Source organism: Heterodontus francisci, chromosome 12 (genome assembly GCF_036365525.1).
Source record: "Heterodontus francisci isolate sHetFra1 chromosome 12, sHetFra1.hap1, whole genome shotgun sequence".
NCBI lineage: Eukaryota > Metazoa > Chordata > Chondrichthyes > Heterodontiformes > Heterodontidae > Heterodontus > Heterodontus francisci.
Window position 1 is genome coordinate 50,220,985 of NC_090382.1, and position 14,756 is coordinate 50,235,740.

Below are 14,756 nucleotides of genomic sequence, written 5' to 3' on the forward strand. Positions count from 1 at the left end.
TACTTTCCCTAATTTCTTTTGTGAGACACGATTGAGCCACCTTTCCGGTTTTATTTTTGTGCCACACTGCTGCCACTGTGCGTCTGTGATGAAGGGAGTGAATGTTGAAGGTGGTGAATGGGATGGCAATCAAGCAACCTGCTTTGTCCTGGATGGTGTCGAGTGATGTTAGAGCTGCACGCATCCAAGCAAATGGAGAGTTTTCCATCACACTCCTGACTTGTGCCTTGTAGATGGTGGACAGGCATTGGGGAGTCAGGAAGTGAGTTACTCGCCATGGAATTCCCAGCTTCTGACCTGCTATTGTGGCCACAGTATTTATATGGCTGGTCCAGTTCTGTTTCTGCTCAATGGTGACCTCCCCACCCCCCTGCCCCCCCACCCCCCCAGGATGTTGATAGTGGAGGATTCAGCAATGGTAATGCCATTGAACATCAAGGGGAGATGGTTAGATTCTCTCTTGTTTGAGATGGTCGTTGCCTGGCATTTGTGTGGCACGAATGTTGCTTGCCACTTATCAGCCCAAGCCTGGATGTTGTCCAGGTCTTGCTGCATCTCCATGGGGTGCTTCGTTATCACGAATGGTGCTGAACATTGTGCAATCATCAGCGAACATCCCCACTTCTGGCCTTATGATGGAGGGAAGGTCATTGATGAAGCAGCTGAAGATGGTTGGACCTAGGACACTACCCTGAGGAACTCCTGCAGTGATGTCCTGGAGCTGAGTTGTTTGACCTCCAACAACCACAACCATTGTCTCTTGTGCTAGATATGCCTCCAATCAGTGGAGAATTTTCCCCGATTCTCATTGACTCCAGTTTTGCTAGGGCTCCTTGATGCCACACTCGGTCAAAAGCTGCCTTGGTGTCAAGGGCAGTCACTCTCACCTCACCTTTGGAATTCAGCTATTTTGGCCATGTTTGGACAAAGGCTGTAATGAGGTCAGGAGCTGATTGGCCCTGGTGGAACCCAAACTCAGCATCAGTGAGCAGGTTATTGCTGAGCAAGTGATGCTTGATAGCACTGTCAACGACCCCTTCCATCACTTTGCTGATAAACAGATTAGACTGATAAAGTGTTAATTGGTTGGGTTGGATTTGTCCTACTTTTCATGTACAGGACATACTTGGACAATTTTCCACATTGCCGGGTAGATGCCAGTGTTATAACTGTCCTAGAACAGCTTGGCTATGAGTGTGGCTAATTCTGAAGCACAAGTCTTCAGTACTATTGCTGGAATATTGACAGGGCCCATAGCCTTTGCAATATCGGTGCCTTCAGATGTTTCTTGAAATCAAGTGGAGTGAATCGAATTGACTGAAGTCTGGCATCTGTGATGTTGGGGACCTCAGGAGGAGGCTGAAATGGATCATCTACTCGGCACTTGCGGCTGAAGATAGATGCAAATGCTTCAGCCTTGTCAAAGGAACAAAGCCCATGATAACCAGTTCTTAAGCTATTAGATTCTTCACAAATTCTACAAAAAAAAACTCCTGTAGAAAAACAAATATAACTCAAAACAGATCAAATCTTAAAATCTGTTTCCAAGGGTATCAAGGGATATGGAGCAAAGGCAGGTAAATGGAGTTGATGTGCAGATCAGTAATGATCAAACTGAATGATAAAACAGGCTGGAGGGACTGACAAGCCTAGTTCTGTTCCTGTGCTCCTACAGTTGTGATATATTTCAAGACAGCAATCCTTGAACCAACCTTACTATCACACCACAATCTACATTAAAATATGTAACATATGATGATACATGAAACCACATTCTAGAAACACAAAATAAAAAATGACGTAGTTACTGGAACAAATACAAGTTGTGTGGCTGGGTAATTCCACACCTGCTAAACAGATTGCAGCTTAATAACAACATCATATTCTTACAGTTCACACGTTGTGGAAGGACCAGTGTTTATATAAGGTGCAATAGTAAACTGTATCAATTGAATGTTACTTTGGTGCCAGGCAGTTTGAGAGTCCATTGTTTATAATTGACTCATGGAAGGACCATTCAAATGTCACTGTAATCAGGCATGATGGGCGATGAGCTGTGTTGTTTGCAGCTCGCACTTTTGAATAGCTAACAAGACCATACTAATCTTGAACCATCTTCAGTGACTAAAACAAATCAAAGCACTGATAGTCAAGCAAGTGGTTGAGCAGTGAAGATCAAGCTTACTATAGCAGCTTCTTCCAGTCCCATGACCACCGCCACCAAGAAGAACAAGAGCAGCAATTAAATGAAACAAAGGCAAAATACTGCAGATGCTGGAATTCTGAAATAAAAACAGAAAATACTGGTAATACTCAGCAGGTCAGGCATCATCTGTGGAGAGAGAAACTGCATTAATGTTTCAATTCTGTGACCTTTCATCAGAACTTTCATCAGCAATTAAATAGTAACACCATCACCGCCAAGTCAAATACCGTCCTCACTGAGCCAGATATCACTATTCCTTCATCATCAGGATCAAAATCCTGGAGTTCTATTGTGAGACCAGTATCGTCACAAGTGGTTTAAGGAGGAAAACAACCACCATCTTCTCTGGCCAACAAAAGAATGACAATAAATAAATTTGTGCCCTCCAGTCGTCCAGTATAAAGGCCTGCTACCCGACCCGAACCCAACAGGACCCGACGACACGTGTCGGATTCGGGTCGCTCTTCTGGGTCTGGCTTTCGGGCTCAGGTTGGGTGTGGCCGGGTCCGAATCGGAACACACACAGTACTACACAGACTGTAAGTCTGCGCAGTGAGCTAGTGAGCATCTCTATGATGTCATCGCGCTCATGCAGCAGCAATGCAGCTTCCTTCCATTCTATCCATCCAAAAGTGGTAAGTACAGTGACTGCACTATGGTCGGGTCGGGCTCGGATCGGGTCATGGTTGGGCGTGGGAAAAAATGGAAGGACTCGGGCCAGATCGGGTTCGGGTCCGATGTGGTTCTGTCGGGTTCAGATGGGGTCTTTTTTCCAGACCCAAGCAGGCCTTTAGTCCAGTATCACCAACAAATTGTGAAAACAAACTATAAGAAGAAATCTATATTTAATCTCCAGTCTGAGTTGAGTTAGTTGATCTCAACTGTAACAGAGAAAGACAGGGACAACCATTGGCCACGGCATCCATGGATTAATGAAGAGAAAGATCAGTCAGTGTTCTTGCTCTCATTTGGTATCCAATGAACCCTATTGCAACTAAGCATGTTTGCAGATCAGTTAAGGATGAAATTAGGTGTGGCTGTGATTGCCATCTCTTTCCCCATCCGCCCCACCCAACCCCTGTTGTTAAATTGTTTGCCAACATTCACTCTTCAGTCTCAGTTATGTGAAGTACCAAACTGTGTGGAGCATTACTCCACTGAAAAATGACCCTTTCAGAGAGTGTGGAGAAGAGAAAACAGCAAAAAGAACCAAATTACACACATTTAGCAGCAACATATGTCAAGTTTTCAAAAATGTACAGTACCTCTCCAGAAAAAAAAAATGTGCCTAGAAAAACAAACTAAACAGGCTGCACCAGATACAAGGGGAGATGATTGTGTAGTAGCAATGTTACTGGGCTAGTATTCCAGAGGTTTAGGCTTATTCCTTGAAAACACATGTTCAAATTCCACAGCACCCCACCACCCCACCACCCCCCCCCCCCCCCATGCCAGCTGGTGGGATTTAAATGTAATTAATTAAAAAAGCATTTTGCATTGAAAGCTAGTCTCAGTAAAAATCCATCTGGTTCATGAATGTCCTTTAGGGAAGGAAATCTGTCATCCTTGCATGGTCTGGCCTACATAGACTCCAGACCCACAGCATCGTAGTTGGCTCTTACCTGCCCTCCGAAATGGCCTAGCAAGCCATTAAGTTGTCAAAGGCAATTAGGGATGGGCAACAAATGCTGGCCTTGCCAGTAATGCTCATATCCCATGAAAAGATAGATTGTTGAACTAAATCCTGAAAACTATTCAGCGACCAAAGCATTCGTAAATGTATTGTGGCTTGTTTTTATGTTATGTCTTAGAATGTGTAAATGAAATTCAGTCTGAATGGAGGATATATTTAATTAAATACAGGAAAAGCAATGCTTATAGCATTTGAACAATAATAAAAATGAGAACGGGATAGAATACATGGGCTGTGTGAAATATAAAACCAAAGACATATCACATTAATCATGAGACCGGAGACTGTATGACCTTTCACAAACATAATCCAACCACAATGTTTACTTCAGAATCACCATTCTTTCTCGCCATATTAGAAAAAAATCCGGGAAGTTGCACTGACCTTTGAAACACAAATGTTGGGCAGCATGGTGTAAGAAGGTACAAATCTTGATCCACCCAATCCAGTGAGTTGCTGGTCTGAACAGCATCTAGCATAGCAATGCTGAGTGAACACTGTGGCATCTCCTGATAGATATAGAAAAATTGGATAAAGTAAGTTAGCCTAGGCAGCAGCTTTTGCTTCTCAATGGCTAGCCAATGAGCCATTGGTACCGATCTGGGTTTTGATCATCCACCTGCTTGATAGCAGCAGCGGGATGGGTGAATTGAAGTACAGGGCTAACTTATCTTCTTAGAAAAGTAGCTATTTAAAAATTAGCTATTTAAATAAAACTTTCAAACAGAGTACAGGTATGCTAAGTACTACATGGATAGAACAGAATAAAATAAAAACTAGTTAAAAAGTATCATTTCGTTTGTAAATTGAATGACATCAACTTAAGCCAATTCATATAATGGGATAGGTTTTCATCTTTAATGGCTGAGCATTAAGCATCTTCTGGGCAGACCACAGAAAGGAAGATTTGGTGAGGAAGTTTGCATGTCAGTAATGGGACCCATCTGATAGTCCTTCCATTGAAATTAAAGGAAGGATATTCAGATGGCTTTCTATGGGGAGTGCAAACTTTTTGCCAGATTTTTCTTTCTGTGTTCTACCAAGGTCATGCTTAACAACCAACGACAAAAATCTACCCTATGTTTGAAGGATCAGCATAATCACCACCAACAACAAAATCAACCAACATCAGTAATGGTATGTATCCTACATAATCAGTAGCACATCCACTCCAAACATTTCACTGCAAAAATAATAAAAAAGCTTGCATTTATATGGTGCCTTTCACAAGCACCAGGCATCCCAAAGCGTTTTACAGTCAATGTAGTTCTTTTGATGTCACTGCTGTAATGAAGGAAATGCAATAGCCAATTTGCACATAGAAAGTTCCCACAAACAGCAATGTGATAAATGACCAGATAAGCTGATTTTTTGTGATGTTGATTGAGGGATAATTATTGGCCAGGACACCTGGAGTAACTTTTCTGCTGTTCTTCGAAATACTACCACAGGATCTTTTATATCCACCTGAGAGGGCAGACAGGGCCTTGATTTAATGCCTTAGCCAAAAGACAGCACCTCTAACAATGCAGCACTGTCTCAGTACTGCGCTGAGTGTCAGCCTCAATTTTTGTGCTCAAATCTCTGGAGTGGAACTTGAACCCACAATAGTCACTATAAGTCAGGGCAAGAGAGCTACCAACTGAGCTACAACTAAAACATCCAGCAAAGTAATTAAAAAACATAGCACAAGCCACACATATTCTTCAGCATTGCCATTCACAGCTATTATCAGTGGAAAATATATCAGTCTGTTTGACCTTTAGGTTAGTGTGTCATCACAAATGAACTATAATTAGCCCTACAATGTGTGCACCTAGACTTCCAGAAAATAATTAACACACTTCTGCGTGAAAAGCTATGGCAATGAATTTCCATGCAATGAGTTGCACCCTCTATGTCAATGGAAAAATATTTGTGCCCTCCAGTAGTCTGGAGAGGTATTTAGACAAGAGATTCCTGGGTCAGCTTATTTGCATATCCATTGGAGTACTGATTGGTGTAAATCCTAGTTAAAACAGGTGCAATCTATTGAAGTGCAGAAAATTTGAGTGCAGCCTTTAAAAATACATTTCTGGCTGAATAATACAGTGGCGGAGTGGGGGACAATTAGATAAGGAAGGAGAAGTGCTTAATTGAATTACTTGACTCTGAGATAACTTTACTAAAAATTTGTCAGTTTTTTTTAATACTTTACAAGAATGTCTACTACAAGAGTAGTTGGCACCCTCAGCCAATCAAATTGGCAGTGCATAATATGCAAGCACAGAAGAAGATGCCATAACTTCAAAGTCTCTGGTCTGTAGCCCTTCCTCAAGGAAATTGGCATCAGGAGACACTGACCACTGGATGTCCATGGCTGCAAATGTGCCAGAAATGTTCCTTGTATGATTTGGAGGGGGATGGCACTGATACTGTGTGTCAACTGTCTTACCCTCAGGGCTGCAAACATGCTGCAAAAGGTTCAATGACCTCACAAGGGCAGGCATAATAACACATTGGCCATGCTTCCTTTCTTCCTTGGCCACCATGGGCACCAGCACACTCTTCAAACTCTTAAAACAAAACTTGTACAACTAACCATTCACATTGCAACTCAGCATGAACTTGTGGTATGGATGCTCACCTCCATTTTGATAAGTTGATTAATGCCCTTCATACATTCCAGCATATTTAGTATTGATCTGTAGGATACTCATCATATTATCACACACAATATGTACAATGGGAGAGTGGAAGCCCTTCCTGTCGAGGTATTTATCGTCCCATTCTGTGAATGATGTCAAAGTGTGGGTGCCACTGATTGCACCCTGGAATTTGAAACTTTACAGCAACCCTATAATGCTGATGGTTCTTTCTCACTGCTGCCTTGCTGTGATTCCAAATTCTCCCACTTTATTGTAAAGTGCATCAATTATCTGATGAATACATGCCCGTACTACAGACTAGCTGATAATTCAGAGATCACCCATTGCAGTCTGAAATGATCCAGTGCCATTAAAGATGAGTCCAATGGTCACCTTAATAGCCGCAGACAGAGCACTGTGGGCAGAAGAACATGACTGCAGGTCCTCATGCAGCATGTAACAGACAGTCCTATTGCCTGTTTGGTGAAGTGCACTCTTCTTATTCACATTTACTCAGTCAGGCCCCCATATGGCCTAAGCTACTTGGATATTCCATAGGGGTGCTGGTGTGGGGGTGGGTGAAATATCTGAATGCTGCAATGGGAGGGACTTTTGGGTCATTCTGGTTGGATGAACTAAGGTGGACTGCATAGTTTTTCTCATTCATAATTATCTTCTGATCCTCACTCACGCATATCCCTCATCAATCCAAAAGGAGGGGGAAAAAATCACCTGATCAATGGCTTAAGGGCATTGTTGCACTATGGGCATCAGTTCCTGTTTGGAGTAATTCGAACCCAAATAATACTGCAGAGCCTGTGGTAACTTAGCAAGAACTTGACATCTTCAACTTGAAGTTGTTCTTCAAATGTTTTTAATGTGTTACAACTGGCAACAGATGATTCCAAAATGTTCAGCTTTATTTTTCATCGTATTTTGAAGGGTAGACCAGCCAGCCCATTTTCAAATTGTAGCCTCCAATTATCACATGGGAATGTCACAATACTGTACATTTGTATCATTAGATAAATGGAGTATGTAACAGCCTTTCACAAAGATGGTGCTGTTGAAATGGCCAGCAACCGAAAGCTCGGGGTCATGCTTACAGACTGAGCAGAGGTGTGCCGCAAAGCGGTCACCCAGTCTGCGTTTGGTCTCCCCAATGTAGAGCAGAGCGAATTGTGAGCAGCGAATACAGTATACTACATTGAAAGAAGTACAAGTAAATCACTGCTTCACCTGAAAGGAGTGTTTGGGGCCTTGCATAGTGAGGCGAGAGGAGGTAAATGGATAGGTATTACACCCCGTGCGATTGCAGGGGAAGGTGCTGTAGGAAGGGGACAAGGTGGTGGGGGTAATGGAGGAGTGGACGAGGGTGTCGCGGAGGAAATGATCCCTTTGGAATGCTGACAGGAGAAGGGACAGGAAGATGCGTTTGGTAGTGGCATCAAGCTGGATATGGCGTAAGTGGTGGAGGATGATCCTTTGGAGCTGGAGGCTGGTGGGGTGGAAAGTGAGGACAAGGGGAACCCTGTTGCGGTTCTGGGAGGGAGGGAAAGGGGTGGGGGTAGAGGTGCAGGAAATGGGCCGGACATGGTTGAGGGCCCTGTCAACAACAGTGGGGGAGAATCCTCGGTTGAGGAAAAAGGAAGACATATCAGAAGTGCTGTCATGGAAGATAGCATTATCAGAGCAGATGTGTCGGAGATGGAGAAACTGGGAGAATGGAATGGAGTCCTTACAGGAGGCAGGGTGTGAAGAAGTGTAGTCAAGGTAACAGTGGGAGTCGATGGGCTTATAATGAATTTAGCAGACAGCCTATCCCCAGAGCTGGAGACAGAGAAGTCGAGGAAGGGAAGGGAAGTGTCGGAGATGGACCATGTGCAGGTGAGAGAAGGGTGGAAATTAGAAGCAAAGTTGATAAAGTTTTCCAGTTCCGGGCAGGAGCAGGAGCAGGAGCAGGAGCAGGAAACAACACCGATACAGTCATCAATGTACTGGAAAAGAGTTGGGGGAGGACGCCTGAATAGGACTGGGACAAGGAATGTTCAACATATCCCACAAAAAGACAGGCATAACTAGGACCCATAGCAACACCTTACAATTTTTTCTGATGTTGGTTGAGGAAGGTATGTCAGCCTGGGTATTGAAATAACTCTCTAATGCAATAGGATTTGAACATTCATCAGAACTGAACAATCTAGGATTTCGTTTAGAAGCTCATTTGAAGTATTGCAAATACTGATACTGCAGCACTTCCTGAGTACTGCACTGGAATGCCAGCCTAGATTATGTACGCAAGTCATGGAATGGCACTCAAACAAGAGCCTTTTGCTCCATTGCTAACCACTGAAGTAGCCTGACATACCCTGTCATCATTGACCTGGTTGCTTTAAATAGAAATTCTTTCTTACACTCTTGTAGTATTTTCCAGTCTGCAAGCGGCATTATCAACTGTGTAAATTTTCCTGGCGGCAGACTGCAAAACCAGCTGAGATTCAAATACAGGATTGCTGACTGAATTTGGATATGACATGAACAGACCTCTCAAATGTCTTGTATGGGCAGAAGCCTGGGGAGTAGAGGTCAGCCCATGTGCCCAAGCTTTGTGCTGACCTCAGTGTGACCCAGAACATTGTATTTACAGTTTGTCAACCATTGCACTCCACCATATAACTGCAGCCTAAATCTCAAACATCTCCATGTAACCAGAGCCTCCATTCCATTTATCCACTTAAGGTGCATTTACACTACAACTTAAGAATTGCTGCAACATGTTTCCAATTTCTCATCAACACTAAACTTGTACACTGAAAAAGAAAATACTTGCATTTATATAGTGCCTTTCGTGACCACCAGATATCTCAAAGTGCTTTACAGCCAACCAAATACTTATGAAGTGTAGCCACTGCTGTCATGTAGGAAACACAGCAACCGGTATATGCACAGCAAACTCACAAACAGCAATGCCACAATGACCACATAATCTGTTTTTGTGATGTTGATTGAGGATAACTATTGGCGAGGACACCTGGGATAACTCCCCTGCTGTTCTTAGAATTAGTGCCATGGGTTCTTTTACATCCACCCATGCAGGCCTTGTTTTAACATCTCATCTGAAAGACGGCAGCTCCGACAGTGCAGCACTCGCTGAGTATTGAAAACTGATTCTGAAGTGAAATGGCGTGAGCCTTCCTTTTCCAGTGAGTCTCACTCTGCTGCACACTAATGCCAGGGCAGTCCCCGATTCCGGATTGAGGCTGTATGACAGCTCTCTAGCTTTATTTGCGTGTATCGGTGCAGTTTCTTTCAGTTGGATAATGTGTGTTTGATGCGAAAAAAGAGAAGCAGGATGGGCTAGATTGTATGTAATTAGTGTAATTTCCGTCTATTTTCCTTCTACCACCAGATTTTTTTTTTACGTGTGCTGAAATCAAGCATTACAGCTTCGTCTGAAATGCTTAACACTCAGTTTGAAAGAATTGCAGTTTGTACAGGGTCCGGCCTTTGACATCCTCTTTCCTGTAGGTGTCACTTTCGAGTCGGTGAAGTCCCTGGTTGCAGAACTCAATTCACAATTGGATTTATCTAATAATAGTTGTGCCACATGTAATATATATACCTATATAGAATTTGGTCCAATCCATTTACTTATTTTCTTATTGAATATTGTAACAATTAAAAATGAAAAGTGGGTGTAATAACTTTTTACTTGGTGCAATGCGACATAAACGGCAGGAAATGTCAAACGATATGTTGGGATTGCGGTAACACTGGCAGATTATAAAGTTTCTAATAATAGGTAAAGATTTATAAGAAAATTGGGGGATTTAAAAAAATCGTATCTTGAACCTTTTAGTACAAGTTTTCCTTATTTTTCCCACGTTCAGGGTATTTCCAATTTCAGAGGTGCTCCAAAAAGATTACTCAATAATTAATTATTCTTTTTAGTTGAATGTTTAAATCTGTTAATATTTGAACAAGCCTTAAACACTCAGGTTTATACTATGATTAAACTTTTTAAGTGAGCTTATTTTGACATAAGAAGTGTTCAAACACCATAGTGAAGTCAGTATGAGATTATAGACATATCACAGAATGTGAGTTATATCAAGCATCTGCATTAAGAATTGAAGCGCTGTTCTGTTAAAATGTTGCCAAATTATCTGCAGTCAATTATACTGTTCAAGGAAACCGGTAAAACAAGTAATTCGGTGCAATCTGCGAAGTGAAGAAATCGCTCGACCGAGTGAAGAAATCGCTGAGATATCCAGAAATTGATGGGCATATTAAGCTGATTTAAAAACACATGGGTATATATGTATATATATAAAAGAAAAAAAAAAGAGAATATATATATATATATTTATTACACTTTCTAACTCAGATTAACCCTGCTGGATTTTATTTCCAGGTACTTCCGTTGGAAAATAAATAATATTTGGATTTAGGCACTGGAAAGTTGAAATTCTTCGGATCCTCCTCCTAACCAGTCGCTGACTTCGTACTTGCTGTAAAAGGTCATGGATAGTTTATTTTTTAATATGTTAGGGTCAATATTTTGTTAACGTTTACTGTCTAGACTTTATTCGCTTAATGTTAATGTCCTGTATTAACAGCGAGTCCACGTGCATAGGAAGCTCCCGCATTTACAAAGAGCTGACATGCACGAAAGATCATGAGGTGTTTAGTTAAAAAAAGATATTTGATGATTACAGTGTTGGTGTTGAGGTTGAATTCATTGCAAAGACTGAATAAACAAGAGTCTGCGCGCCAGTTAACAAAACGGGAGTTCTTCCTGACTATTCAGTTACTGTAATTGACAGATGATCAGCAATTTCTCCAAATTTTAGTCCGAAAGACAATCACAAAATCTAAGTCAAAATGTACACAGTCCGAGACACTTTTTTTTAGTGGCTGGATTTCAATAACAAAGTGAATACACAACGCAATGGGGATAGGTTCTAGTTGATAAAAGCATTCACGGTTATTCTAAAATAACACAATTAAAATGTTTTAAATATATAAAGTTTTATTTGTACACGAATAACAGCCAACATTGATTCGAAATAATAAATATCCAAAAACATTTCATTTCTCAGTTACTTGAATTCATATGAAAGACCAAAATAACTTCATGTTTTGTTTTCATGTTGTGCGAAAATATATCGACCAGGACATCAAGTAAACATTGAAGTGCCCCATGCCTGTTCAGCGCCGAAGTAACGCACATTATTGCACATAAACCCACAAATATCCGCTCCAAGCGATGGCGTACAAGAGAATTCCAATACCCGGACACAGAAACTAAACAATACCACAGAAAACTAAGATTTAACGTTTCAGTAGAATAGCTTTTGACCAACATCGATGCAAGTTAAACATTTACCATAAAGGTCTCAGACTTTTCAAGTCAGCTTTTGTTGACTATGCGGTCGATGCTGCATCACGTGAAACCACGTAGTTTCTTAACGTGCGGAACTATTCGGAAATAAGCTGTAAAATAACAGGCAATGTGGACCTTGCCTTTATTTTAACGCGAAACATACAGAGCTTGAGTGCTGATTCGAATGTGCAACATTGCAAAATATAGTTGTGCACTTAAAGGTCACAAACACACAGGTACAAACACGGATGCACAGAGAGACAAGCATGTGAACACACCAACACATGAACACACACATTTTCCATTTTGTGAAAATTCGTGGAAAAACAATGGGATCACCTAACTCCTAACTCTAATTGCGTGCACGATGTTAGTACAACTGTTGCACATCTAACCTAAAGAAATCAGCTGATACCAGCTTCTCCTACCAATGTACAGGCATAGCAATACGATCGCACGCATATGTATTTGTATGCCATTTCCCTTCCGCTGTGAGATAGCTATCTCTCTTCACACAAACACGCATCGTTGGTCAGCAAAACTCTGAGCGTAATACACAAAGTGATACTCCATCTGTAAATATTATTCTCTAAGTTACTAACATCTACTGTAGTGACTGGGCTATCCTACTCCAAGATTTGGAGGAAATTCATTCAATACGCTCTCTACAATGTATTGCACTTGTTTTGAGATCACTTCTTTAACTGAACAAAATCTCCTTAAGTTTTGCCATATTGCTCACAGCCCAACATAAACGGTGTACACACCTATCATTCAAAGGGAAAGCAGGGCACAAAAATGCTTTTCAGTAAGGTCAACATGGCCTTTAGAAATAGGCATGACGCGAGCTGTAAACATTTAGACATTCACTATTAATGCTCATGTAGCAACATTCAATAACTGTCCTTCTGTTTTAATGAGCTGGCTACATTTCCTATACGTATCACATAGCTTTACCACAATGTAGTGCATTGCATTTACAGGATCATGAGGTAGGTGAATGCATGAAAAGTACAGCGGAATCTAGCTGGAACACGTGTTACTGAGCTTCAATTTCACATGCCCCTTCTGGGGTTGCTGAGTCCCACTGACTGTCGGATGCCTCACTTGCTGTCGTTATATTGTATTTCTTTTCAGATGACCGAATCCAGCAGCCTGCGCTCATTGCCATTGGTGTCAGGGCTGCAGTTAGACGGCTTGCCGGTCACTGATGCGGCACCTTCGAAGGAACAGTGCAACACGCAGCCATTCTGGACGCGCTCGTCGTTTGGCAGAGTGTTCCCGTTGGGATAACTGTTGTGTATGTAGGGCGCGGAGCTCCGAGAGCCCCACAGCACCGTTTTAAAGGCATGCCTGAAGTCCGAACTCCTGCAGTAAATAAGGGGGTTGAAGGCAGAGTTGGAATAGCCCACCCAGTTCAGGAAAATAAACACAGTTTTGGAAATGCTGCCTTTGAAAATAACATTGACGATATTTACCACAAAGAAGGGCAGCCAGCAGAGTGTGAAAACGCCCATTATAATCCCCAGCGTTTTCAGAGCTTTGTGCTCTTTCAGATTGAGGAATCGCGACGCCCTTTTCTGCCCCTGTTTGGCAGCCTTCCCGTTTGCAGGCGGAGCATGGTTCAGGTTATTGTTGTGGTTATGAAAACGGCCCTGACACTTGTTGATCTTCCTTAGTTGTTGCCTTGCTTCCTGAAAGACCCTAGTGTAAAGAAAGATCATGACGAGCAGGGGAAAGTAAAATGAAACGATGGAAGAGGAGATGGCAAATTCCTTATTGGTGAGAAACTCGCAGCACGTGGGATCGGCATAACATTTCAGCGACTCATCGTCGTCCAGTCTCCACCAGCCCATGTAGATGGGCAAGAAGGAGGTGAGCGCCGCTACAAGCCACACCACCAGCACCACGATCCGCGCCTTGCACTTGGTCAGGAGAGTCTGGTAGCGAAAAGGCGACGTTATAGCCAGGTAACGATCCAAGGCGATCACACACAGAGTCCCTATGCTCGCCGTTACGCACAGCACATCCAGGGAGGTCCAAAAGTCACACCAGAAGTTTTCAAAGTACCAAACTCCTGTGATACTGCGGACGCCCCCGAAAGGTACGACGATCAGTCCCATCACCAGGTCTGCGCAAGCCAGCGATGTGATAAAATAATTGGTGACAGTCTGCAGTCGCTGAAACTTGGCAATAGCCGTTATCACTAACACGTTTCCGAAGACAATCACCAGCACAATCACCGACATAGCGATGCTCATTGTAATCTTCAAGCCAGGACTGAGGTCTTTCCTCACGATTGCACTGTCGGTCCCCGGCGCAGTGCTGGCATTGAGAGATTCGGTGGGCAGAGGATAAGATGTGCTTTCCTCCGAGCTGGTGATCTGGGATCCCATCTTAGTGGCGGGCAAAGCGGTGCAGAAACTGGCAGAAGCTGTACAGTCTCTTGTCAAACGTCATTCAGGTTTGTCGGAGTCGGCCCCTTTGGCCCCCCTTCTCTCCTGCGCATTATCTGGAGCTGTGCTTATGAAAGCTGTTTGAATGCTCTTCCTTTCACTACTTATAGGCAGCCAGCCGCACGGGGGACGTCATGTTCTTTTACAGCCAATCGCTGTGTACCTGTAGCTTCAAACATTAAAGTCTGCGTAGATATTCTCTGTCATGACACTGTTTACATTTAGGAGTTAGAAAGAGGCAGAATATCCCCGTCAGTTCTGCCACGGGGCTTATTCAGATTGTTCAATAACGTCAGCGCAGTTAGCACTACACACACTTTCAGAATTTATCCATTTATCATTTACATCACACTAAGTCACGAAAGGCAAATTTTTACTCTAAAGTGTG

General features: G+C 42.6%; 1 protein-coding gene across 1 annotated transcript; it reads right to left on the reverse strand.

Moving 5' to 3' along the window:
• Positions 1–11,538: 11,538 nt before the first annotated feature.
• On the reverse strand, positions 11,539–14,457 carry adrb2a (adrenoceptor beta 2, surface a). Its single transcript, XM_068043404.1, has one exon. It carries the CDS (start codon positions 14,306–14,308, stop codon positions 13,046–13,048), a length of 1,263 nt encoding a protein of 420 aa, XP_067899505.1. The 5' UTR covers positions 14,309–14,457; the 3' UTR covers positions 11,539–13,045.
• Between the last annotated feature and the right edge of the window lie 299 nt (positions 14,458–14,756).